The 27,437-nt window shown below is 31.0% G+C and overlaps 2 protein-coding genes across 2 annotated transcripts in view; one reads left to right on the forward strand and one right to left on the reverse strand.

The window, feature by feature from the left end:
* Positions 1-23,718, reverse strand: LOC149898636 (lysozyme). The gene is made up of 5 exons (XM_090115148.1): positions 23,674-23,718; positions 20,430-20,579; positions 17,302-17,390; positions 1,283-1,346; positions 1-249 (listed from the first exon to the last, which is right to left on the reverse strand). Exons 2-5 carry the CDS (start codon positions 20,569-20,571, stop codon positions 116-118), a joined length of 429 nt encoding a protein of 142 aa, XP_089971274.1. The 5' UTR covers positions 20,572-20,579; positions 23,674-23,718; the 3' UTR covers positions 1-115.
* Positions 1-27,437, forward strand: part of LOC149898635 (uncharacterized) — a 69,490-nt gene that overhangs the window by 20,939 nt on the left and 21,114 nt on the right. The gene's annotated exons all lie outside the window — the stretch shown is intronic.

A 27,437-nucleotide genomic window follows, 5' to 3' on the forward strand; every position in this document is an offset into this window, starting at 1 on the left:
TGAGCAAAACTTGCAAACGCAATATTGTATCAAACATTTTCGCAGGCGCATTTAATTATCAAAACTTGCATATTATTATGACATTCTATCGTTCAGAGCACAAATAGTAAAGCATTTAGCATCTTGATAAATCTGGTAGGCTCTTCTCTTTGCAATATGCGTAGGAGGATGGCCAGGCTTTGAAACCGACACGATCGTAAATACGTTTTGCACATCTCACGTCGTCGGCCAAGTCCTCGTTGAGAAGGTCTGGAACGTACAAAATATCAAATAAACCTTTACATTGGATGTTTGGACAAAAAATGTAGATATGAATGTATGTATTATACTTTTGGTTTGTTTAAAAATTCTGTAAAGTTTACTGATGTCATGGGAGTATGCTTCATGCAGTTAATATAATATACAGTGTGTCCGGACATGACATACCGATATTTGAAGGGGCTATTCTCCAGGTATTTTTATCGACAATTCAACCCCTCTACAGTCCCCTACCTCACCCCCCTCAAAATGGTTTTCGAATTTTTTAAAGTATGTTTCATCACTCTTATCAATTAAATTTGTTTAGTGGTCCCTAGAATAACTTGTTATTGTTCAAATAAAACCAAATTTAGTATTTTGTGACACTCACTTTCGAAGTTATTACAATTTTCATAAATTCACTATCCGAATTGATAGGTTTGCCATTTTGAGGGGGGTGAGGTAGGGGACTGTAGAGGGGTTGAATTGTCGATAAAAATACCTGGAGAATAGCCCCTTCAAATATCGGTATGTCATGTCCGGACACACTGTATAAATAGACAAATAAATTAATCCATGCCTCGCTGTACAATGGAATTTTTAAAATACTTTGCAGTTTTATTTTTCAAAGAAAATCGCTGGTGTACGTGGCGTGGGTTAAGTAAGAGTGGCGTAAAGTTTAAAGCATATTGTTTTTGGCAAAAGTTTGTTTGTTTTCCAAATTTTATTTTTTTTAATTATTATAAAATGAATGAATACAGACACTCGGAGGCTGCTGCGGATGCAAGCTCGATTGTGATATAATGTAACTTGACAAGTAAGTAATGCAGATATTATGAATATGAGGAAAATTAGTTATAGGAAAATAGAGCACGCTATAGTGCATAATATAGTTCATTTTATACTCAACCAAACCGTGAATAACACGTTAAATTATTAGAAGCATTATGTTGAAAATATAAAACAAGAGATGTTAAAAGCATAGCCGGTGCAGAGGTAGTGTTAAACACAATTAGTTTGAAAGCGTCTAATAAGTTTATAGTACCTTCACACTTCATACTACAGTTGCCCCCCTTTCTCCCCTTTTTGCACCAATCCTTGTTGTTTATCTGAAATATGACGGAGTTTTGCTTTAATATTAACACATAAGTAACATTGAACTTCGAGTATAATATGACCTTCGTTTGGATAGAGACAATACGATAAATAAATTATAAGGTGGATCCATGTTATTCTTTATCTATGAGCCAGATTAATTCTTAGTCTGCTCAGTAATTTTTGCAAAATTACGTATGCAGTTATGGGCATACGACCTCCCTTATTTTTATGAAATTTAAGGTTAGGCACTTATTAAAATTATTTAACATTATTATACAATATTATATTATTTCAATAAGCCATTGAATAAACCATATTCATTGTAGAAACAACGCAAAATCAAAGGCTATTTTATTTAGTGATAAAAGAACATTTCATTCAGTTCAGGCATCTCTAGGCTGCCTTTCCACATTGAAATAAGTGATAACAGTGAAAATGTTTAAACCTGAAAATGGAGTGCAATATAAAATTGTAAAATCCCCATCTATAATGGTGACATTTATTCGACGTCTGGCCTGTCTATTCCACGCTCGCTGTATTCCACGCGTCACTCTATAGGATTCTCCAGCAATTGAATTTGTTGAAAATATTGGCCTCCTATTTTTGTTTAAGCTTATTTCGTTCGAAATGTTATTTTCTTTTGTTCTAGAATTATAAGTTTGTAATTGGTTTCGTATATGTTTGTTTTACGTATTTGTTCTATTAAAGGCAATGAGGTACACGCATTACGCCATTATTATTTGGAAGATTATTTGTGTAAGCTTTACAGTGATATTAATATAGTACAGCTATTGCCTAGTATAGCTACCTATTGTTTAAAAAGTGTCTTGAATTTTTGTTTAAGTATTTATTTTTGTTTAAGTAAAGAGTAAGTATTATATTCTAAGACGTTTCATAATATGACGCTATTATGTTGAAAACTAAGAAAAGCTCTTAGCAAATATTTCAATAAGGTATTTTGTTCTCCTAATGCACATAATTATAATTATGTGTTTAACAGGCTTTCCGCTTTTGTTTTTAACATTATATAAAAGGAATCAACATATGTAAATGATCCTTATACGTTGTTATTATTTCATCTTGCTAGGAGCTTTATGATTCATTTTTGGTAAATACAGTAAATGAGATATGAAGCACACTAACTATATTGTGTGTGCTTTAATGGCAAATGATATCTTCGTTTCCCTATCGAGTTTAAAACTGACTTATTCGAACTAGAAATATTTCAACAATCGTTTAATAATTTATTCACATAATACTAATCAAACCATGATTACATTGAGACCTATTTGATTTAAATCTGCAATTCTGTCGCATTGGTGATTAGGGATGTCAATTGCTAATTATTACGTTTTTTAAGCATACTTTTCACGTGTTTTGTTTATGCCTTGAAAACTTACTGTCTAAGTACTTATAACTGTCTCTATTCTTTTATTATACAAAATCTATTATTAGGCATGATGTAGATGGTAGAAAAGGCTAAGCTACAAATTAATGGCTGGTTCACACTTTGATTAGTGCGAGTGCAGGTGATGAGTGCGAGTGCAGGTGTGTAGTGCGAGTAGTGTCCAATTGACTTCGAGTGCAGGTGATTAGTGCGAGTGCAGGTGTGTAGTGCGAGTAGTGTCCAATTGACTGCGAGTGCAGGTGATTAGTGCGAGTGCAGGCACGCTGCGAGTGAGGGGGAAGGGAGGGCGCGCGGGACGTGGCTACTCGCAGTCCACTCGCAAAAAAATAGAACACGCTTCTATTCACTTTACTACACAGCCTACTAAACACTCGCACTAAACAGTCGCTGTCCACACGTAGTACTACTCATCACCTGCACTCGCACTAATCAAAGTGTGAACCAGCCATAAGACCGAGTGTTATAATTCATACAGCTATAATTTTATGTTGTTACGTTTAAATGTTGCACGACTCATGATTTTAAGCTTCGTGGTAAAATATTGAATAAAATATTGATACTGCTTGTCACAATTTATGAAAAAAATAATATTTAAATATTTTAGGAAAAAAAACACCGAAACTTCTTGTAGGCAACCCTACGATGTACCTGGTACTCAATAGTTATTAATTTAAAATCAAAATACTGTTGGCATTCATTGTGAATAGGGTTGGACCTTTTGTTGATATTAATAGATGAATATGAGAAATAAACCGAATGTACTCTGAATAACATAAAGGCTGCATAATTGATGTTTGGTTTAGCGATTAAATTCGTATAATAAGTCATTGTTTACACATTATTTATGCGTATTAGTTTACGGATTTATTGTGATTTACACAATTGATGTTTAGTTGTATTAAAATAAAATAAATTTTGCACCGTAAAACTTTCATCGTCTAGGCTATTGCGATATTAACCATACTTTCTGTCTTTCTTTAAAATAAAAATATATTATTACAGAAAAATAATGTCTCTACATAATTTTAATTTATCAAGATAGGTCCAATTGGGTACTCTATCTTTCTTATTTGTTAAAAGAAAGATAGAGTACCTACATAACCTCTCAATTATAAGATCATCAATTAAGTAGTTCATATTATAATTCAGATATCGAAACCCTCAATACGAGTTTGAGGTACCTACGAGTGGCTACGACTAATTTGAAATCTGGTACCTTTGACGGTTAATATTTACGATAGGGTAAGGATAGATTCTCAAAGGCAGACCACTTACACATTGTGAATCGGTCATAATACATAGGTACATATGTATAGTATGAACGTTCAAAGTCTGGAATGCAATGGAATTTTCGAGAACGTCCATCTAAAGCATAAGATTTGTGGCGAATTTTGTACCTAGAGTAGGCCGTTCGTACAAGTTAGGTACTTTTAATATCGATACAAAGTTGAAATGTAAAATGTAGATAATTTATGTATAGTAGACTATATTTGTGGAGCCAAGAGTGCTAAAAATGTATCTTGGCTGAACAAAAATACCATTTTACTCTAAAAATGTAAAAAAAGTGTTCAAACGGTCGTTCAAATGTAGAATTGGAATCGCGAAGGCGCATAGTTTTTAATTTAGTTAAAAAAGATATTTACAATTGAAATTTATAGTTATTCATGTTTTAAATTGTAATTGTTGATTTCCTACAAAATACATGCATACTATAATATCTACGTTACTGTAAACATCTCCCTTTATTAATGAACTAGCTGTGCCCGCGACTTCGTCCGCGTGGAATAGTGACTGCATAGTAGTTACTACTTAATTTTTATTGAATAAACACGTACTACCATAAATAATTAAAAGAACTGTTAGTAAAATTTATTACTAAACTGAGCTAAAAAATAAAAAAATAAATGCCTAATTAATTTTCTACGTAAAATTTATTTTTAGGCACCAGAGGGGAAGGGAGCAAATTTATTTTTCTTCCTTCCTTGTATGGATGTTTTTGATAATAAATCGTGAAGCAACTGAGCGCCGAGACAAACGTCAAAACGCAAAGGAATAGAATCCGCTATCGATACTAATAATTGACATAAGCGTATGATGTTTTGCTAAGGATTTGTTCACCCTACCAACAACGACGACGACCACGAACAAAATTTTCATCCAGTCGCAATTTAACAAAATTGTGCTAAACACAATTAGAATAAAATATTAATCCAGTCGCAATTTAACAAAATTGTGCTAAACACAATTAGAATAAAATATTAAAATTTGCTGTCGTTCTGGTGCTTGGAATTTTTTTTTTGAGATCAATGAATGAAAAAATAGATTTTTCGTAGAAACGGTAGCTTCTAGAAAAAATTTATTTGAAGTTTAGTTTTGGTACTCGGAAATAAAAAAAATTCGAGGACCATTAATATATAAAGAAGAAATAGGTTCTTTGCATTTTCGCCGAGACGGTAAGTTAATCATATAATTACCTTCTACCAAAATTGTAGATAATAAAATTATCTATAAAAAACTTCAAATATTTTTTTTTCTAGGAGCCACCATGTCTACGAATAATCTATTTTTTCATTCGTTGATCTCAAATATAAAAATTCCAATCACCAGAACGACAGGAAATTTTAATATTTTATTTTTAATTGTGTTTTGCACAATTTTGTTAAATTACAACTGGATGAAAATTTTGTTCGTGGTCGTCGACGTCGTTGGTAGGGTGAACAAATCCTTAGCAAAACATCATACGCTTATGACAATTAGTATCGATAGCGGATTCTATTCCTTTGCGTTTTGACGTTTGTCTCAGCGCTCATCTTTCCTGTCTCACGCCTGTAGTAACTAAACCTGTGAAATAAACCGTTTAGACCGTGCAATAAAATTAATAAATACCATTTTAAATATTTATAAAAATAAAAAAACAAAGTCGTCGGGGCTGCCATACCATCATTATCATATCATATATTATATTTTTTTTTATAATGGTACTTAATTTTAAAGATCGTCGGGAAGTTTGTAAAATTATTATTTATTCCTTTACATTCGTTGCGTTGGTTTTTTTTTAATTTTTAAATATTTAACTTCGGTTTCTTATTTTCAAGTAAGCGAGACCTACCTCCATATAACATTCCTACATCATATTGATATCTATAAGTTTGTTGCTCCTTGACATCTTTCAATTTGTGCACGGTTAAGGTGCCCGTAACCGTGAACAAATTGTAATGGACCACAGTGACAAAAGAAGTGGTATCTTTAGGAAAAAAAATTGCCAAGGGCCAGGCCTATGTGGCTTTGAGTAGAGTTCAAAATTTCCAGGGTGTGGCTATCCTCTCGCTCCCATATCCCCCTCTTCTTTAACAGACTTTCAACCCTTCCCTTTCCACCCCTAGTAAATGGGATAACCGATTTTTATGTAAACCATATTATCTAATTGTACCTATATGTACACGTCATAGCCTGTCGTTTGATGCTCCATTTGATTTATTTATCTAACCACTGTCACCCCTAAAGTGCCCTATATGTAATAAACGGATGAACCGATTTCGATAAAACATTACTAATTGTAATTCACACGTTACTCTTTCATATTTTGATATACTTACCGCTTGAGTATATTATTTGACAACATTCCATTATTGTTCATTCCCACTTTTACCGCTGTAATCTAATAGAAGCTGTAATGGATAAACCGAATTGGATAGAAATATTACTAATATTTTTTCCCACATTCCCACTTTTACCCCTATAAAGGTATAATAAATGGATGAACCGATTTTGATAAACTTTATCTAAGAACCAGCGTCGGAAAATATGCTGCCTAACATCAAAACCGCATCTAATTCGGATTACACACACAAACAGACACACACACACACATAGCGGTCAAACACTTATCACCCATCTTTTTGCGTCGGGGGTTAAAAATATAATACGACATAATTTAAAGGACATTAATTTATGTAGAAAATTTACCTAGAAGTAAGCATAATTTTAATTTGACCCCTCCCCCTTCTACCTCAGCTTAAGTTAAATTTTTAACTACAGTTTTGGGTTTGGGATCGATTTAATAATTTAACCCCTGCTAATTTTTTTTACATATTTTCATTGTACAGACATCACTTTTCTAGAATTTTATTATATGTATTGATCATTGATGATTGACCACGCGCAAGGATAGGTACTAATTTCCACTACATCCTCACGCAAATCGTCAATTTTTATTAACATTTAATCTGTTAATAAAAAAAATCAAAAGATAACTGTACCTTAGTTTATTAAAAAGCTACTAACAAATAAAGTTTTATCAAGAACTAAAGTGACCTTCTTTATAGTATTGTAAAAGTTATACATAAAAATAAAATTTCATCATTTTCTTATTTTGTCATACTTTAACTAATTATAAAGATGAGTCTAACTATATAATTATAATTATAAAGAATAAATATAAAAGCTACAACTTACCTTTTGATGGGAACGCAAGAATGCGAAAATTAAAAAAAAGCCGAAGATTTATAAAAATGTAATGAATGAACACAATCACTGTTATCTACTATTACCTATATTAACTGTAATGGTGTCTTGTTTGACATCAAATAATAAACATCTACCCTCACTTATAAAATTTTAGTATATTCACATGAAATATAAGCGCAATGGACTCTGGTAAGATATGAATTATTTATTTAACTTTAAAAAAAAACAACATCATAATATTTAAATTATGAATTTCCAAGAAGCGTTAATATTATGTAAATTGATTTGATTTTAATGAAATCTCATAGATGGCGCTGTTTTAAATTTGTCTTTATACTACATACTAAGATTCATTATACTGTTTCTCTGCCAAAATTACTTAAATGATGTAGTTTTTATATTGTAAAGGTAGACAATAGCATGGCTTACTCAAAAACAACATTTAAACATGAGTCTTTGTATTGTACGCTGTCGTAGTACACGGAATACGTAAGAAAAATAAAGGTTCACAGCTCCTCCCCCGAAGGTGATAGCATGATAATATGTATATAACAGCCTGACCCGACCTGTTAGTAATATTCATGCAAAATTTGAAGTAAATCCGTGCAGTACTTTCTGAGATTAGCCTGGACAAACATACAGACAAACAGACAGACAAACCGACAAACAGACAAAAATTCTAAAAACTATGTTTTTGGCTTCTATATCGATTATAGATCATGGATTATGTATTCTTTTAAAAAAATATTCAATGTACAGTTTTGACTTTCCTACGATTTTATTATATGTATAGATTATCCCCAACGACCCGCTAATAATAACAGAAAAAACGTACACAATTTAGTGTTACTAAAAACACAAATAACCAATATATTCCCAAAGCAATAAATAAAGTCTTCACACAAATCTGCTGGTATTGCAAAAATTACAATCGTTTATTAAATCAGCCGGCCACAATATTAATCGTGTGACCGCACTGTATTGCATTATTTTGGTTTGTCATTGTAGTGGAGAGAGGTGCAACTGACTTGTAGTCAACCGACTTCGAAAAAGGAGGTTCTCAATTCGAATGTATGTATTTGGGTATGTTACCTAAGAAATGAGGGTGTGTGAATCTATTTGAATTTTTATTTATTTATTTGTATGCTGGTGCCTTTTATGTGGGCGCATTTAAATTTGGCCCAGTTAAATTTATTAATAACTAATATTTTTGAAACTTATCAACACGGACAGAAGATCTATGTTAAAATTATTTTAAAAAATGGCTACAAGGTATGCTATGGTATTAATAATATCAATTGTACATAGATTGATAAGATGTAGAGATTTTGTTACATTACATTTACCAATGTAGAGTGAATTATTATACCAATATCATTAATCATTGAATAAATTTAGGTAAAGGCATTTTTATTATAGCCTTCATATTGATCTGATTTTCTATTAATAAGCTCTAATTTATCCCATCGTTAACAACATAATATATATTGATACACTTACACCATAGAATTCGTGTAACATTCCACACAATTTACGCATTCTAAAAGCGTTCGCTATCTCCATAATCTACCCAATTATTTGATTTGATATTTATAAAACACATTAGCATATAAACTAAACGTATTTGTATTTTGTATGCAAGTCGTACAGTAAAAGCCATTACAACATTTGACCCGTGACGCTTACATACGCACGTCTCCGTACGGGCCGCGATAAAAATGTAAATTTCAGCGACACAGCGCTGCATTTTGTATTTTGTCAGCAAACAAGTTTTTAATTAATTCGCTTATTTATTTGCACGAGTATTGATGGCGATGCGGCGATATTAACCGTGTATTGAGTGCACGCTCTATTCGCGATATGGTTTTCGTATTGTCAACAGAAACTGCTGTGAATATCGATTTAATCATAATACATATTATATAATACGCTATAGTATTTTAATTCACAATGAAAATTTATAAAAAATAGATTGATTTTAAACTCAAGGACTTTAAGTATCTACAAATATTCTATGACGACGTATAAATTGAACATGATTCCCTACAATAAATTGTAGAAAATAGAGCCATGATGCAGCAGTTAAAAGCGATTGATGGGCGCGACTTGCTTCAGCCTATAATTTCAGGTGGTACCTGATTAAAAATATTTTTCGCGTAATATTGTTAACTAAATTTCCAGACACATTCTAATTGTATGTACCTAACATGAAGGTATTAATAATTTAGGAAACCTCCGTTCGTATCTCGATCTCCATAGAAACGAGAACAAGCCATCAAATTGCCAAAGGTTCAATGGAATTCCGATCTACAATTAGACATGTCGTCGTTACTAGACAAATTACATTGAATTCTGAAGTGGCTTCGCTTATTGTAGACTAGTAAAGTACTATGTGAGAAAGCTAGGTTCACTGGAGATTAGCAATCACGCGTGAAAGTATTAGCTCACTACGTTATTTACTGACGCTCTCGGTTACAGTCCACTGCTTCAGCTATAGGGTTGTCGATTTCTTGTAATATATATTGAGGTGTCTGTGGTATTGAAACGTGAAGATTAGCTTAGTTTGTGTCTCTAGTTTTTGTTCTATAGTGTGGTTTAAAAATATGTAATTATTGATAAAATAATTTAAGTGTAAGTTAACGTCTACATTATTCAAGTCACTAATTGTGCTTATTTTTTACAAAAGTAGAGCTATGAAGGTGGTTTGTAAAATATGATTCCTTTACAATGGCAATTAATTCTATCAAAGATAATAATATAATATATAAAATAACAAATTTAATCAATGTGATTTAACTGTTAATACCTATTATTTAATTTTTAACCTAATGCAAAATTTTTCATAATAACATCAATCATAATACATTTTATATATTTAATTCCTCAAGTTGACAACCCTATCATTGTCCCGTCTGAATTCGTCGACTTCGATTTGTCGATATCGTCTTTAGTGGTTTCAATTTAGTGCCAAGACTTGAGAATCGGGTTTCTGAGTAATAACACGTACGGTACAATCGCTTACTGAAACTCATTTGCTGCCTTGCAATTAGTAAGCATCGACTTCAATTAAAATTACCTACGCTTTTTAAACTTTAACCGTTTTTCAAGTTTGTTTCCTCTCGATAGTTATTTAGATTGTTCACACACACATAAAAGTTCCACCTTTTCTTTTCCTGCAAACTAAGCCATTCAAAGCAGAGGAATTACATCTTCATGATTCTTTTGTTAGCCATGAAGACATTTAGTCTAAGATCCGAATAGAAGTCGAAGTAATAAGTAATTCGAAAATACTCAATAATTTTAGAAGTATGAAGGTTAATATTTATTGGAAATCACAATTCACAAACTATTTCCCCTATCCACTCGTAGCTAAAAGTACCCTGAAATATTTTACTTGTTATTTTTGCTTTATTATATTTTTCCTTTGATTTCAATGGCATCAGGTTGTTCTTCATTTTCTTAATAAAAAAAATGTCTTAGCTAATTAGCTACACTACCAACATCATTATGCGTCATGCATAGAGCAATTTCCAATAAATAGGTCTAAAGTCTATTCAATCTTCTTCTAAAGAAACATACAAAGTACAAACTAGTTTACATACACTTACCTATATGTATAACGTATGTGTAAATCAAAGAGTCTTTGTAAACGAGTCGATTGAGATTTCCACGGTGATTGAAACTGTAAGTACGTATCTCTACTGTATTTGTAGCTTACGTAGGATAGTGATGTGCGCAATGTTTGCGGATATCGATAAATATATTTTTACGATTGAGTAAGTATTATATTTTTAAACTATGTGAAACTGATACTTGTAGAAATTAAAAAAAATTTATTGATTTTTATTAATTGCTATGCTGTTTCAAAAATTTTCTTAAAAATGTGTAAATATAACTCTATTTTGAAACCAATTAAATTATAATTCTTTTGCTCAAATTTTGTAATGTTGAATATTATTCGATATATTTATAATAGGATAAAATACAATTTATAGGTAATAGAAAAATATAGAAATGTGTAATATATCCACGAAATGTTTTCTGGCAAAATTACACATAAAAGCATGTCACATCTTCGCTAGCAAAAAATTATTGCCGTACAATTATAAAAAAATATAAATTAACATCGATATCTATAGAAATAATAAGATCATCACAACACTAGTAAAGTGGTGACGTCGACAAATGATGCTGAATACAGTCGCCTTGAGTTACACAGCGAATCACACCTCAAAATAACCACTGTATTGGACTATTTTTCACGTGTTGTTTATTGTTTTCTTTTAAAGAAAAAACACGCAGATAATTCCTTTCTTATAAATTATAATGATCATAATAAGAAATTGATTTCTATAAGTAGTATAATTTGGGTAAAATAAATATCCAAAGAACAAGGCGGGACATAGATTTTGACTGCGTGAATAATTCATGAAAATATTTTTTTTTCAGGTTAAGAAGAATTGGAGTAAGCTCGAAAGAATAGTGAAATTACTTAAATATCTTTCTTGAAAATATAATATGAACTAGAAAGTAGTACTTACTTAAACATTTTTATCAATTCAATTAAGACAAAATTTTGCATAAATAATTAAAACATTTTCATAACCATCACAACTAATTGTATACAAATTAATAATTACTTTCAATCAATCCGTGAATTTCGCGCAACACAATTCTAATTCATTTACGGCCATTAACGTACAAAGCCACAGTGACATAGAGACGTATTAATCTATTAACCACAGTATAATCGTGAGGATATTTTGTTCATATGCCCGGTTCAATGCATTGTCACTTCCATCCAAATTAACGGTAACGAGCGATGTATTCGAACAATGGTACACTCGGAGTAATCCTTTGACAGTGTTCGGGATTATAATTTCGGTGTTGAATTAGTTATTGCTTATGTGTGTGTTATGTTTAATTGTGGTTGTGTTATGTGTGACTGATTTGACTGATTTCATTTATTTGTGAATGTGCCAGTAATTGTGAATCGTTTGAAGTAATAGTTGTGACTTAAGATATAAATTGTTGGTGCACTAATTGGGCATTATAAAATTACTAGCTGTTGCCCGCAGCTTCGCCTGCGTGGAAAAGATAAATTTACATGATACAAATTTTCATCCCCTATTTTACCCCTTTAGGGGATGAATTTTCTAAAATCCTTTCTTAGGGGACGCCTACGTTATGACATCTACCTGCATGCCAAATTTCAGCCCGATACGTCCAGTGGTTTGGGCTGTGCGTTGATAGATCACTATATCAGTCACCTTTGAGTTTTATATATATGTATATATATAGATTATCACATTTTTAATTCTATACGAAAATAGATGTATTAAGAACATTTTTTTTCGATAAAGAAAAGACCAAAGTTTACTAAGTATGTTGGTTAGACTAGTTACATTTTTGGGAGAGTAGATATTAAATATGATAGAGTACTGCAGTATAGTAGAGTTTGGTAGAGTAAATACATTGATTAAAGATGAACACACACATGAACGTATAAATCTTATAACCACAGATTACTTAATTTATTAAATTTAAATTTCAAAGTTACAAAGTTACGTATAAAATAAATAAAATGTTCACTATTAAAAAGCACTGAACTTTATATATTATGGCGACCTTGAAAATCAGTGATGATACACTGAGAGGCTGGCCTACTTATGGCATAACGTATATTTTAAGTGCTTGTTTATCTCGACTCAATTGTATCTTTCTTTTTTCATATGTCCATTGTCCGTAATAAACGTATTTTCATATCATTTCATGTGCTGACGTTACATTATGTACATACGTAGTCAGGTTGTGATTGTGATTGTGCCATTTATTTTATTGAACTGCGGTCGCTGCTAGATGTCGACCCCTGGTTTAGGTCTGATGCTATTTGCTTAATTGTTCCGTGTCAAATGGGATAGAAATTTCGTATTATTTTATTGGATATTCGTTCGGTTTGATTACACGTGTTTTAACTTTAAAAGCATTTGTGATGTTGTATTCAATTTCAATGGATAGATAGTAGATACGATATTGTTGTATTTCTGTTATGTATATTTGAAATATTTCCGTAGAAGTAGGAAAGAGGTTCGTAAAATTAATATGCACGATACATTTATGTGATACTAGCCGCTCCGCGCGGTTTCATCTCCGTGGCTCCTCTCCTGTTGGTCGTAGCGTGATGGTATATAGCCTATAGCCTTCCTCGATAAATGAGCTATCTAACACCGACATAATTTTTTAAATCGGACCAGTAGTTCCCGAGATTAGCACGTTCAAACAAACAAACAAACTCTTCAGCTTTATAATATTAGTATAGATTAATATAGGTATTTTAAAGATCTATCATCTATGATACTTACCTATTCGAAATATATTATATTCAAAATAAAATACTAAATTATGAATAGCATACGACATCACCTTCAAAACCCCTATACAAGTTAAAATTAATAATTCACTGTTTGAAAAGGCCTAAAACTAACCGTGCCGTAGTTTATGAGCCAAAATCATAAAGTACCTACTCAATTTCACGATAGTCAATAATCTATGTTTGTTCAATAAATATTTAGTTATCTAACGTGCGGTTATCATTTCCCATCATTTGAGTGATTAGCGAACGAATCACGCGTATTATTTGTATCAGTTTATGCCTCGTTTACAAACTAAACGCTAATGTTTAATCTTAGGTTAACTTCTTATAATTCGTTTGTATTTAGTGTAATTGTTACTCTATGTTGGAAATTTGATTTATGTTAATTTGTCTTTTTATCACTTTCTGAAAAATCTTTTCTCTGATCTATTTCAGAATAATTTACAATAATGATGTTTACCTAATAGTTAATGTCGATAATAATGCATCTTAATCTGCATTTAAAATTATAATATAAGTAGGTACTTCAGACATCGATTATATTGAAATGAAGTAAGGTCCTATATGAAGACATATATATGTCAATTTCTATATAGATTTAACAGCTGATATGGGTGAAATGTCATTTCTGACAGTTTAGATTATTATCTAAATACATATCAACTAGCAAGTAATATGATAAATTTTCAATTGCAAGTGTAAATTGTAATGCAATTACTGAAATTATTGAATGACTTTCTTCAAAAGGGGATAATTCTATAGCAATCAAAAATATTTTTTTTGGCAATAGATATATCAATAGTTAATTAATAACATTTACTAATTCCAAATAATTCTAATCTAATCTTGAATACTCTTTCAATTATTCTATTTTAATAGTAATTGCTTTTTTTAAATAAAATTTTAACAACTAAGAACAAATTGACATACTATCTAGTACATATAATGAACTTTTATTTTCTTCCAAACTTATTCATGTCTCAACAGCGCACTTCTTGAGCGGAACATAACACGTAAGCTTAGTAAAGTAAAAACTATTATCTTGGGATCAACGGAGGTTGAAGTTTGAGCACCATTTAGCTAAGAATTATAATCATTTTCTATTATACTGCGCTGCATCAGGATTTTCACTGTACGTGCATTGCTTTCGAAGAAGTGTTGCAAATTTTATAGATAATCTATTCATTTTCGCGATTCGGTTTGGAAATCTATCGGTACCTACTACCTATATATAGTATAATGCTTAGGCAAATACTTATTATACCTGATGACATTGATAAAAAATCAGGTTCCATAAATATTTCAAAAGTAGAAGAATATATATGTATGACAATGTTCCATTCCAGAGATTACCTGTGTCACAGTAAAATTGTAAAAGCCGTTATATTACAATTTTCTGCTAACTCATTCGTTAGATCGAATGTAATTTAACGTTGTTTACAATTTTACTGTGACATACCTATATGATCTATTAAAAGACATCAATAGTAAAATTGTAATATTTAGAAGTAGTACCTACCTAATAAATAAGAAAATATAATACCAGTTCCAGTAACAATATACGTGTAAACGTACATCGTATGTTAATGACGTTTTAATATATTACTCGATACGCATTCAGCTACCATCACTCTTAATGATATAAGGATCGCGTAATCGCAGAAGTTATCCCTTGGAAATTTGTCGCAAATTAGCATTTAAATATAACGGTTATGAAGTTCACTTTTGAAGTTATTATTTTGTTCTGAAGTTATTTTTCGATGCTGGGAACATTGTTAATTATTTTTGATCGAATTAAACAATTTTGTAAAAATGTTAATAATAGTTATTTTATCATTGTTAATAATATAGGTAGTTAATATGTTTGTGTTACTCATTCTAATTATGTTAATCTAGACATTATGTAGATTAAAGAAAGAAGAAATTTAGCGCGTTATATTATGTATGTACCTACAGCTTAACTAAGTGTTTATTTCCTTCTCAAAACGATAAAAGTTTTTATTGTAAGTGGTTTAAATTCAAATATAAATTGCGTTATATACAAACGTTTTTTAATTGTATCTTTTTATCCATAATTCAAAGATTCATCCGATAGGAAATATAATATTGTTTTTAACTAATAATAAAACAAATAAAGCAAAACATAATTCACCAACCAAACAATAGAAATAAATCAACTACAATTAACACTATTTACAATAACATAATTCACGTCCATATAACATGACCAAAGCCGAACGTGATGGCAACTGGACAATTTTACGCCATTATTCTATATCAATTGTATGCAATCAGACGGCTCTAATCTATCATTAATATGTAAATACGTATGTTTGTGCACAATTGAGGTGGGATATGCTCTACCTTAGTTTGACTATTGGTATTGAAATTACAGTCTGATTCGGTCCGCACAATCGTATTGTGTGCGTAATAAGGGTCCAATTAAGTGTTTTAATGTATGAATGGGTTCTTCTTATTGTCTAAATGTACACTAATATTATATAGAGGACAAATTTGTTATGATATAGCTCAAAAAGTACTCGAACGATACTAAAATTGTATTAAGGAAAGCACTGGATTTTAATGCCGTTTACTATAATGTTTATGGGTATTATGAGCACGAAGCAGCCTTCAGTTATGGCTATAAGTATTGACTTTTGGTCTTATATATGTAGTTCATTATCCATACTAATATTATAAATGCGAAAGTAACTCTGTCTGTCTGTTACTCAATCACGCCTAAACTACTGAACCAATTTGCATGAAATTTGGTATGGAGATATTTTGATACCCGAGAAAGGACATAGGCTACCTTTTATTGCGAAATAATAATATGTACCACGGGCGAAGCCGGGGCAGACCTCTAGTTTTTTATAAAAGAATAAACCCTATAAGCGTGATGAACCTATTTACTGAGGACAATGAAAATCTGTATTCATAGTGAGTAGTCATAGTGAAATTTATAAACTAGTAATAATATATGGGCAATTAAAATGATTTTAATTACATTTTCTGTTTTTCAAATACTTAAAACTAAACTACACTGACACTGAAAAAGTATATGTACCTATATCCATCATCTAAATGACTGGCTAGTATAACAAGATGTCGGTTGAACCTCGATTTTCCATTATTTCAGCTTTTACGACGGCGCATTAATTTCTATTATTATTCGTGATATGTCATTAGGAGCTTAGTGGTAATGCTAAATTAATGCCTCGTAAGACGAAGCGATTCCGACAAGATGTGAATTTATTAACGTTTGCGTAAAACAATTATTAAATATTAATTTGAGAGCTATATTTGGATATTCAATATTTTCGGTGTATAAGCATCATTGAAGGAACAGTGAAAGTTTTTATTTATGTAAGAACTTTGTTCGTTCTTTGTACCGCTTTGAATATCTTCCATTTTTTTTAATTTAGAGACATTGCGTCACAGAATGTATATAGATTATAGTAATCTTCTTGTCACAAAATTACGATAATATCAAACATGACATCTTTTGTCACCAGTTTAAAGAGAGACTACCTATATATTTTTTAATAACAGATTTGTTCCAGATTTCATGCGATCTTAACAAATTTTAATGTACTTATAGGAACATCTTGTCACCGATATTGTAAAAATTTGCCATAAAATTGAACCTGATCATTTAATACACAATACATACCTACCTCCCACTTGCCTGTAAAATGATATGGGCCTTCGAACTTACTTGAAAAAGACCGTAACTGCTGTAGGAGTTATTGTGGTTCGTAAGTTTGTCCGTTTGTCTTCCACTCGCATGCTCGATTAGACACACCCCTGTAAGAAAAGAATAGCAATTATTAGGTAACGAAATTTTCTTCACATCTATAAAGTTAATAAACGTAAAAGTATATTCTTATGATAATATTAACAGAATAGAATAAAAACAGAAAATACTGTTATATACCTAGCTGAGCGTAACAATAGCATATCACCTTTTTAGATGGACAAAACAGGACCTTAAAAATATTCAAAATATATTTTACGACCATTAAACGTATTGAAATCACACCTAAAAAGCTCGAATATTAACTATGTAAGTATAATAAAAACTATTTCTACAAGCAATTAAATAATTGGAATTTATTCAATATTCATTCATAACTTTATATTCACATATACGGTCATCTCACATGAGCTCACTATCTTAGTCCCAAATATGCGATCCTTAATTAATATGATACGACTTAAACGCGGTAATATTAATTGAAATTAATTCCGATTTCTGTGTCCCTGTACATTGTCAATTAAATCCGTTTCCTGACAATTTTAAACTTAAATGAAAGGATCCAAAATGTTTTGCCTGAGCGCACCCTTTTATGCTAATAAGTGCTTACCGCGGAGCTATGCCGCGGAGTTTGCTGGTATCACTTGTTAAGGACAATTCGTACAGTTTACTTATTCCATTTGTGATCTTTATTTAAGAAAGTTTTGACTACAGAAAAAAATAGGGGTAGATTATTATGATTTCTTTTAAATGGTATACCTACGTTTAACGTTCTGTGAGAAATTCGTTCTCCCAAATGATGAATATAGGTACTTAAGTTTTCTCTTTGTGGTAATTAAGATACTTATGAGATAAGAATTAGATCGATTAATAAAACCATCAATCATTAAGATTTATCTTTTGAAGTTCTTATTTTAAATATCGGTAAAATTTATAAAAAAAAAACGTATCACCGGCAAAATAAAGGGCAATACCTAGAATAATTTTAGATATATTTGCTTAGTGTTACATCACTTAAAAATGCTTGCAATGTTTAGACATTGTTTCAATATAATCCTTTTAATACGACGCCTCTCGTGTGATACCACGGCTGGTAATTCTAATAATGGCATAGTTAATAGGATATGCAGATACCTATGTCAAAGCTTTCCTACAATATTCACAGTCAGAATGGTAATACTGAAATGCAACATAGTCGAGTTTGTCAATATTAATGTAAGATATTAATTCACGTCTGGTTAGACTGTTAATTGAATTTCCGAACTCAAACAATTATTATAATATTTGCTATTATATAATATTATATTAGGTAAAATGGATTAGTGTTATTTAGTTAAAGTTGGATAATTGATATTGCTTTTAATCATATTATATGGTTTAAAGTATGTATTTCAATTAATTTGTGTTATCTCTTAATTATTATGTGTAATATAACGCATGGTCTTCTAAGTGTGTATCATCAAAATACACATAGACGTACAACACGCTCGTATGTGCCAATTATTACATTCGATACGATGAAAACGTATATCACTGTCTTATTAATTTTGTTTAATTATCATGAAATCTTCACGAAATATATAATTTTTCGGTAGTTGAGCATGAGCACTCTATATTGCGTCGTATTTATGATTCGTGCAAAATCAGTGTTTTTATCATTTATGTTCATACAAGAATAACCATATTAATAAGACTACGCACAATCATTCAGAGTTTTTGTCCGAAACTCATTCTGAAATTAATACTGGACTCATGGACTCAATACAAAATACACGAAAGAGTTTTTAAAACTGTTATATAAGTCAAATATTACGTAATACTTGCTTTACAAAATAGGACTAGAGTATTTGCAGCCTTCGCAATCGAGGGAAGTGAATAATTTTCAGCGAGATTTAAATTTTAAACCTTGTAAAGAAGTCTCAAGAATGTAGTTATGTAGGATGCACTACAATTTGTGTGAGTAAAGCTTTCTGTATTTACTGGACAAGTTCTAGAATTTATGTGATATTTTTTAGAAATATATGTTAGTTTTTTTTTTATTGTCGATAGGGAAGCGCTTGACCACAATCTCGCCTGATGTTAAGCTGATATGTGGTCTAAGATGGAACGCGCTTCCCTAGAAGGTACCTGTTCACTCTACGCTTGAAATAATATATATGTTAGTAAAGTATTATTTTCAACATACGGATTATATGCGCAAATACTGCATTGAATTCCATATTTTAATTATGGTTTAAATACATTAGAAAATCATTAGTATCTTTTTAAAAAAGTGCATCACCTATTTATTAACAATAAGAGAACAGAACCATTTTTATGTAAATTGAAACAAATGTGTATTTTCAAAGGATAGCGTACAATGTTATATTCTTATTATTTTATATTATTTGTCATGAATCTGCGGCAAAGAAAGTATTTATCGAATTTAATATATCGTTACATAATCCTACACGACGCAAATAATATATCCTACAGTTAACAAAGGCCAGGTGAAAGCTTTTCAAAGTTTGAAGGCGTTATTCTAACTTCTGTATAAGTTAAGCGCGTGTTCCCAACTCATATATTGATACACTAAAGGCAATTGAATAGTTGGCCTTGCTTCTGGCACTAAATACGATATTTGGTGTTTAATAATTGACATAATATACCTCTAGTCTGAAGTGTTGGAGAGTAGGGACTTGTCATGTAGGTTGTGAATAATAAATGTAGGAGATGGGAAATATTTATTTATACGTAATTTACAGTATTAGTACTAGTATAGTACCTATTATATTATTTGTGGTATTAGTAAAGTGATTTCATACAATTTAATACTTAAGTGTTATTAATGGCCCTTTAAAAATTCATTTTCGTAAGCTCTATCTCCGAAATAGGGTGATATGTCTTAGAATATTTTTATAAAAATCACAAGGTAGGTATTACAAATATTATGGTTAATAAGATTTCAGGTAGACTCAAACAATTAACATAAAATGATAAATTATATTCAATTAGTGTGCTGAAGTACGTAGTAAGTTTGAAAGAAGTACCGCTAAAACAATTTCTTTAAATTTCAAATTGACTAATAATTACCTACAATTTACACTTACAATTGGGTATCAAAGTCCTCGGGAAGTTGTATCGCAGTAGTTCCCGCGATAGCTGACATCTTGTAAACGTCCGCTTGTGACCATGGGCACTATAGACCAAAGCGATGATGATGATGAGTAGGAACTCCGTGTGCCGCCGCATTTTGGTGCCTAAAACAATAGTTTTATTTCGTTTGGTGTTTATGGTGATTGATAAGTTTTAGGAGAAGAGGAAGAATTTAGAAAGACAGCAATTTTTTATATAAGTAAGAAGTAGGAGTAAAATTTATCTAGCGTCTTACAATCGCTATTAGATCTGAGGGGAAGAATAGTGCGAGTGCGTGTAAATTTTTCTGCGTAAAGGATAAGATTTATTGTCAACTACTAACTATAGTATATTTTGTTTCTAGGCATATAATATAATTCAGTTATAAGACAACTCTTATTAATGCAGTAACAGTTTGCTGGTGTGTGCAACCTTTGATTATATTCACACAATAAATTAAAAAACAGCAGATATTATTAGTTTTTATTAATCTACGTTTAAACAAATAAGCTCTCAGGTTCTCAAATCTATTATTTTCATACATGCAAAAATCTTTATGCAAGGCTAGTCACAAACAATAACTCGTAATAAACACATACAAATTAATACAGATCTACATTGTCACCGCCACGTCACGAGTATTGTTGAAATAATGAAAATCCTTGTTGGAGATGCAAAAACTTGAAACTCAATTAAACAGCGAATCAGTGACGGCCAGTGCATACTTCAACAGCGAAATTGTCGCACGCAATTCACGCCTCTATATCAAATGGGCTACAGCTCAAAATAGCTGAATGCAATTGTTTTCCCAAGCCGAGAATACGCAAGCTGTTTATGCATTTCTCATTTTGTCGTTGAAAACAAAGCTGTGCACAAATGTGGTTACTATTGAGCGTGATTAGAAATTGAGCTTCAAAATCAATTGAAATCAAAAGGATTTATAATTTTAACTAGCTTTCCACCCACGGCTTGGCCCACTTTTACTAAAACTTAATAAATTATGTACTAAAACCATCCTCTTAAATCACTCTGTCTGTTTAAAAAAACCACATCAAAATCCGTTGCGTAGTTTGAACGATTTAAGCATACGGGCGGCTCTATATCGGAATATAGAGCAAAGAAAGCGAAATTGTTATACTATGTAGTGATGATACGATATACCGCTAATCAAATGAAAAGATTTTAGTACGGTATTTCTACTTGAGATTCATTCGATATAGCTCTTTACTGTGTTCTATGGAAATTAAATGACCTTTGAACGTAACGTAGGTACTTTAAGTTATACTGTCGTTTCCTTGTTAGGATATAGTACCCCTGTAGGAGCGTGACCCAATTTGTGGCAGATTGAACTGAGAACTATACTTATATTTGCTTCGATGTGACAAAAAATAGTAATGTAACAAAAAGGAATCGATTAGGTATGTAGCTTAATCGTAGATTATTTATATTTTGTTGAAGTAAAAGAATAGGTTGACGATTTCTGCAAAAAGAATATGTCCCTAGATTATGCTTTATTGCAAAAAGAAAATAGATTGAACTACACTTATTTCGTTTTCCACGTGAAATAATAATTAATAGAGAATAATTTAATAAAAAAAATCTAAGGATAGAAACTTAGCCTTAGTAGATAGGAATTTAGCCTTAGCAGATTATTAATATTTTGTCGAAGTAAAGGAACAGTAAGGTTGACGATATCTGCAAAAAGTGTTTGTCTCTGGAATATTATTTCTTGTAAAGGAAGAAAGTACCTAAATACCTGTACTATTTGAGTCTTTAGTGGAATGAAAAGTGAAGATTTTATACCGTTAGTTTCTAGGCTTAGTTACAAGTGGATTTAATAGGATTTTAATGAAATTCTTGTCCACTTTGTTCACTAGGTGGAGCTACAAGATATTGAAAATTCTATTCAGTAATTATTTAAAATGATACTTCTAAAATAATGTGATAGATTTATGTTACAATATAATTAGTTTAGAGCATAATCGGTTATACATAATATATTACATAGGTACGTTATCTTTTATTAAGAGACGTATAGGTATTGTTGAATGCTTGTAACGAATACACTCAAAAAGGACTAGACCGATTTTAAAAATACTGTACCCAACAGAAAGTAATATTTATTACAATAAACCATGGAAAATTGTATAATATAGGCGACTTTTAGTCCTGCCATTACGACAATGAGGCAAAAACTACCTTAAAAGTAAAAATAGAGGGACTAGAATTAAGGGTGCGTATAAAGCAAAATTACCAATCTTCTATTAGATGATACGTGTAATATTCAAGACCAAATCTAAAAAATAAAATATATATCAAACTAGATGATATGGTATACTAACTTGGTGATTTTTTTTTTATCGAGTCAATTTTAATATTTTATGTTTTTGATTGAACAGAATCGTTGAACATATCATCTAGTTTGATATATATTTTATTTTTTAGATTTGGTCTTGAATATTACACGTATCATCTAATAGAAGATTGGTAATTTTGCTTTATACGCACCCTTAAAAGAAAACGAAATTACCGCCAATCAGGGCACATAAGATTAAAATTTTATAACGGCTTGTGAAATTCAACGTAAACGTTACAACGCGCAACGTAAAGAACGTTTTTGTTTGCCGATTCAAGCATTTTACGAATCTGTTTGCCTTTGAAAATGAATCTATCGAATTAATTAACCGATTTTATACTATACTACATACTTTATAAACCGCATGTACACTTAATCATTGATTGCAAACAAATCTTACGTAGGTATCAATAAAGTTACCAAGAATATTCAAGCTTCTTAATCGCGATTCACCACAATTTAATTTCATGTAGTAGTAGAGTTGATGTATAAATTATTAGTCTGGTTATTGGATTAAATATTATTTTAATGCTGTAGTTTAAATTACTTATGTTACCTATATTTTTTTTTGATTGAAGTATCGACCGTAGATAGAGTATTTTAGTTAAAAAATCTATAATTTTTACAGGCTGATGAAACTTGATTTTCCTGGCAATTTTTTTAAATTTAAATATGTAGTTTTAATTAATAAATAGCCAATGCAGCGTATTATACTGATGTTACATAATTTAAATATATCTACATTTTAATGATTTTTTTTACCATCACAATAAACAAACAAAAAATATGCGCAAGCCACTTTAATATTTTTTTTTACTAAAGAAAATTTTTTTTTCAAAGTAGGTTAAAAAATATATATTTACCAAGTGTAGTGCGGATACCGTCGAGATGCAAGTGCAAGTAACTGAGTGCAGGATGGCTATTATCAATTTAGGCAATTGTACGCATTGCGTGCGATGTTAAGGAGAAGCATTTTCTTTATTATTTTTGAAATAAAGTTCATTGCTATTTGTAATATAAGTCTAAAATATAAGTACCTGAAGTCTCTGTGTGACCTCAGCTGTGCCATTGTTATGATCTATGATGATTGGTGCAATGCCGCAGAATATACCTATTTAGTTAACGTTATCAGATGTAAAAGTATTAGGTACTTTTTGAATACACACAGGATAAAACAAGATGTTTAATACTATTAAAAAATTCTAGTATTGATTAATAAAATAACATAAAATAAGGATTGGGATAGATTTATGTATTTACTGATTGAAATATATACAATATGTTGTAAAAAATATAGGTAGGTATTGTACTATAAATAAATAAATAAATAAATAAATACAGAACGTATAAAGACGTATTTCTTTCAAAAACTTTTATCTCCCCTTTTCCTTCGAAATATTCATTGAGTCGAAAATCAAAGCAATTTTTAATACCAAGAAATAATATTGATAGGAGCCTTAACAGAAATTGAGTTCAATAGAAAACGGCATAGAATCGTATTTCTTTATCCGGTTATTTTCATGATGTGGATTCAATCGAGCAGTCCTGAGCTATGTCTGTAAGAAAACAAATACATTTTTCAATTTTCAGAAGCTTAAATTCAGAAGATAGAGCCCTAATGTACGATGTATGCACGAAATTACAGAAAACACTTTCCATAAAAAAAATGGTATTTTTTTGTTCAAAACCATACGTTAAGAAAAAACATGCTCTAGGTTAGATTTAAGAAAGTAAAGAGAAGTCACGGAAAAAAAATATAATCATCAAAATATCTGTCTCTATAAAGTTAAACAAATCAATTCAAATTTTTCGTCGACCCCATGAAAATGTTCGGACTATATTCAAATTTTAAGATCTAGACATCATTAATAAGGAAGATGTACCTACACTAAAAATTATTTGTGTGACCTGTTAAAAAAATGTTTAATTAACGCCACCAAAAAATACGCAGTCATTAAACAAATTCATAAACATGAGAGGTCCAACATTTTTGCAAACCTTTTAAACAATGCTACGTAACTGCCTGTGTCATAAACATTCATATGTTGATAAACGATACCAATTTAAAATGACCCGTCCGTCCCTTTTGTATCATAAAACAATGTATGAAATTTTTCGCTCTGAATGTAAGTACGAAGGTCTAGTTTAATTGGCAGAGCAAAAAGTTTAGCTTTAAAATAGGCATATTATATTCTTGCAATGCGGTCCTAAATTTTGTTTAATGGTCAAAAGTTTTAATAAATTATTGTATGTTGTTTTTCCATTATTTCTAGACATGAGCAATAATAACGATTGCATGTAAAGGTATAAATGGTCTCGTACTTTAAACATAACAAAATATTGGCCCGAACACTTTTTCAGTTTCAAAATTTCACTTTCACACCAAGATCTGCACCGTGTTTAAATAACATGATTTGATTCATTAAGAACATGAAAAAAATATCGAGTGCGATAAAAAAAAATAACACATAAAATGTAAAGGAAAAGTGGAGGTAGTCTAACAAAACAATTTTTCGAATTGACACCTTAGTGTATCCGTGATAACGAGCACTGTAGCTATCGATACGTCGGGTTAAATAATACTAAAATGGAAACTGCTTATTTTGCTTTCTATGACAATTTTAAATGTTAGTTTGTGTCTGCGAAGACATTTAAAACAGGCATTATCAAAAACCTTAGAAGGTTAATTCACACGAATAGTATCTACTGACCAATAGAGCTTCCTAGAAGTCTGACATAATTGCATAACCCTAATATAATTTGGTGGTACATGTGGCGCATTCTAATTCGCACGAGGAAGGTAGTTCTAGTAACAGGTGGGTATAATCAGTAATATAGGTCATACATCAAGATGCAAATCGAAGACAGCTGGGTCGTAGCCCGTCCGTCACCCTATGTTATCAATAGTCCAGCAATTTGCTGTTATTCCCACTGTATATCTAATAAGGGGCAAGTTATAAGCGAATGAGGAAGTTGTGCCTCTTTGTTGATAAGGACTCAATCTTAAATATACAAGAGCTTAATGTATAAAAATACAGTACCTTAACTTTATTTATAGGTTTGATTGGAGCGCTATTTGCAAGAACATATTGCATTTTGATAATGTGTGACAATATAATGATGATGAATGACAAATAACGGAATAAGACTTTCACTTCAATATTTTTTTGTATTTATTTAATCAGTTTATCAATTCACTGACATTCAGGTAGATATGTATGTTACTTAAATTCTAAAGTATGTATCGCAAACATAGAACTAGGACATAGAAAAAAAAACCATTACACATTTGCTGTATTGTTTATTCGATGCTATATTTTTGTACTGTTAAGATTAAGTACTAGCTGTTCCCCGCGGTTGTACCCGCATTGCTTAGCACCTGTTGGTCTTAGCGTGATGATATATAGCCTGGGACTCCTCGATAAATGGGCTATCTAACACCGAAATAATTTTTCAAATCGGACCAGTAGTTCCTGAGATTAGCGCGTTCAAAGAAACAAACTCTTCAGCTTTATAATATTAGTATAGATTATTTAAATAGAAAACGCCTCTGCTCCTACCGTATACCAGCCAGCTCCTTCGTCCGGCCGTCACTCAGTGGAAATATCCCATTATGTCGCAACCACACGCATTGCAGTGGCAATTCTTTTACAAGTACCACATAATATGACCAGAACAGCTTTTGAAATCGTTTTTATTTCAGTCAGCGGTGTTTTCTTAGTTTCGTATTGAATTAATGTTTCGGCAGACCTTTTGTTGAGTCGCCGCTTTTGTAAGTTTGCTGTACTTGCGTGAAGGATGTCGATTTTTGGGATTTTCTTGCTATTGGCATTTTTATGACGGTGTTTTTTTTGTATATGCGGAATAGCAAACATTTTTATTCTATATTCGATTAGATGGATTCTATGAATATGTTTGTATTAAGTCAAGTAAATAAAAGAGGATAATGTTTGTAAGTTGTAAGGTTAGGTACTAAGGTTAGGTAGTAAATGACATGGACGTAATTTAATCGATATAATAAATAAAATATATTCAGGAACAAGGAATAGCGAACGTTTATATTGATAGGAAGAATAATTAGTGATAAGGGTTTTCATTTTCCAGAATTTATTATACTCGAAATGTATAATAAGCGTGGAAATTATGCCACAATTTGACTAGATTAGCTACAATTTCTCTGGTGAGGGTGTGGTAATTTTGATTAAAGATTACGAGAATCTGACTATTCTTTAACAGAGGTATCTTCATATTATTTCATGAAGGACACCCACGTGATACTTTTTTTAAAGTCAAAGTTACAAAAAAGATACACTACAGATGGCGTAGTGGGATGCGTGGCAATAACAGCAGATATTTGTTTAAAGAGAAAATACACATAAATTTAGAATGAAACTCCCAAATTCTCAACACAACGATTAACATCCATGATCATTTTTACGCCTCTGTACATGAATTGCCAACTTTGAATAATGTGTAAAGGAAGATTGGTCTGCAAATGAATTGCCAACTTTAAAATATATGGTATGACTAGCCCTATTCCTGTCGAAGCATTCTCGATTTCTACATATAAAACGTCTATATGTGCTTATGTATTGGTAATTCTTTTTACTCTACTAACTACTATGTT

Source organism: Colias eurytheme, chromosome 22, assembly GCF_061535395.1.
Source record: "Colias eurytheme isolate Ceu_HAF_F1 chromosome 22, ilColEury1 Martin Lab GWU primary, whole genome shotgun sequence".
NCBI lineage: Eukaryota > Metazoa > Arthropoda > Insecta > Lepidoptera > Pieridae > Colias > Colias eurytheme.

Coding starts and splice junctions, on each gene's coding strand:
- LOC149898636 (XM_090115148.1), bottom strand. CDS start 20,571: ATGCGGCGGCACACGGAGTTCCTACTCATCATCATCATCGCTTTGGTC. Junction 17,391..20,429: donor GAGGACTTTGATACCCAATT/GTAAGTGTAAAT, acceptor CTTTTCTTACAG/GGGTGTGTCTAATCGAGCAT. Junction 1,347..17,301: donor GCAGTTACGGTCTTTTTCAA/GTAAGTTCGAAG, acceptor GTCATATTTCAG/ATAAACAACAAGGATTGGTG.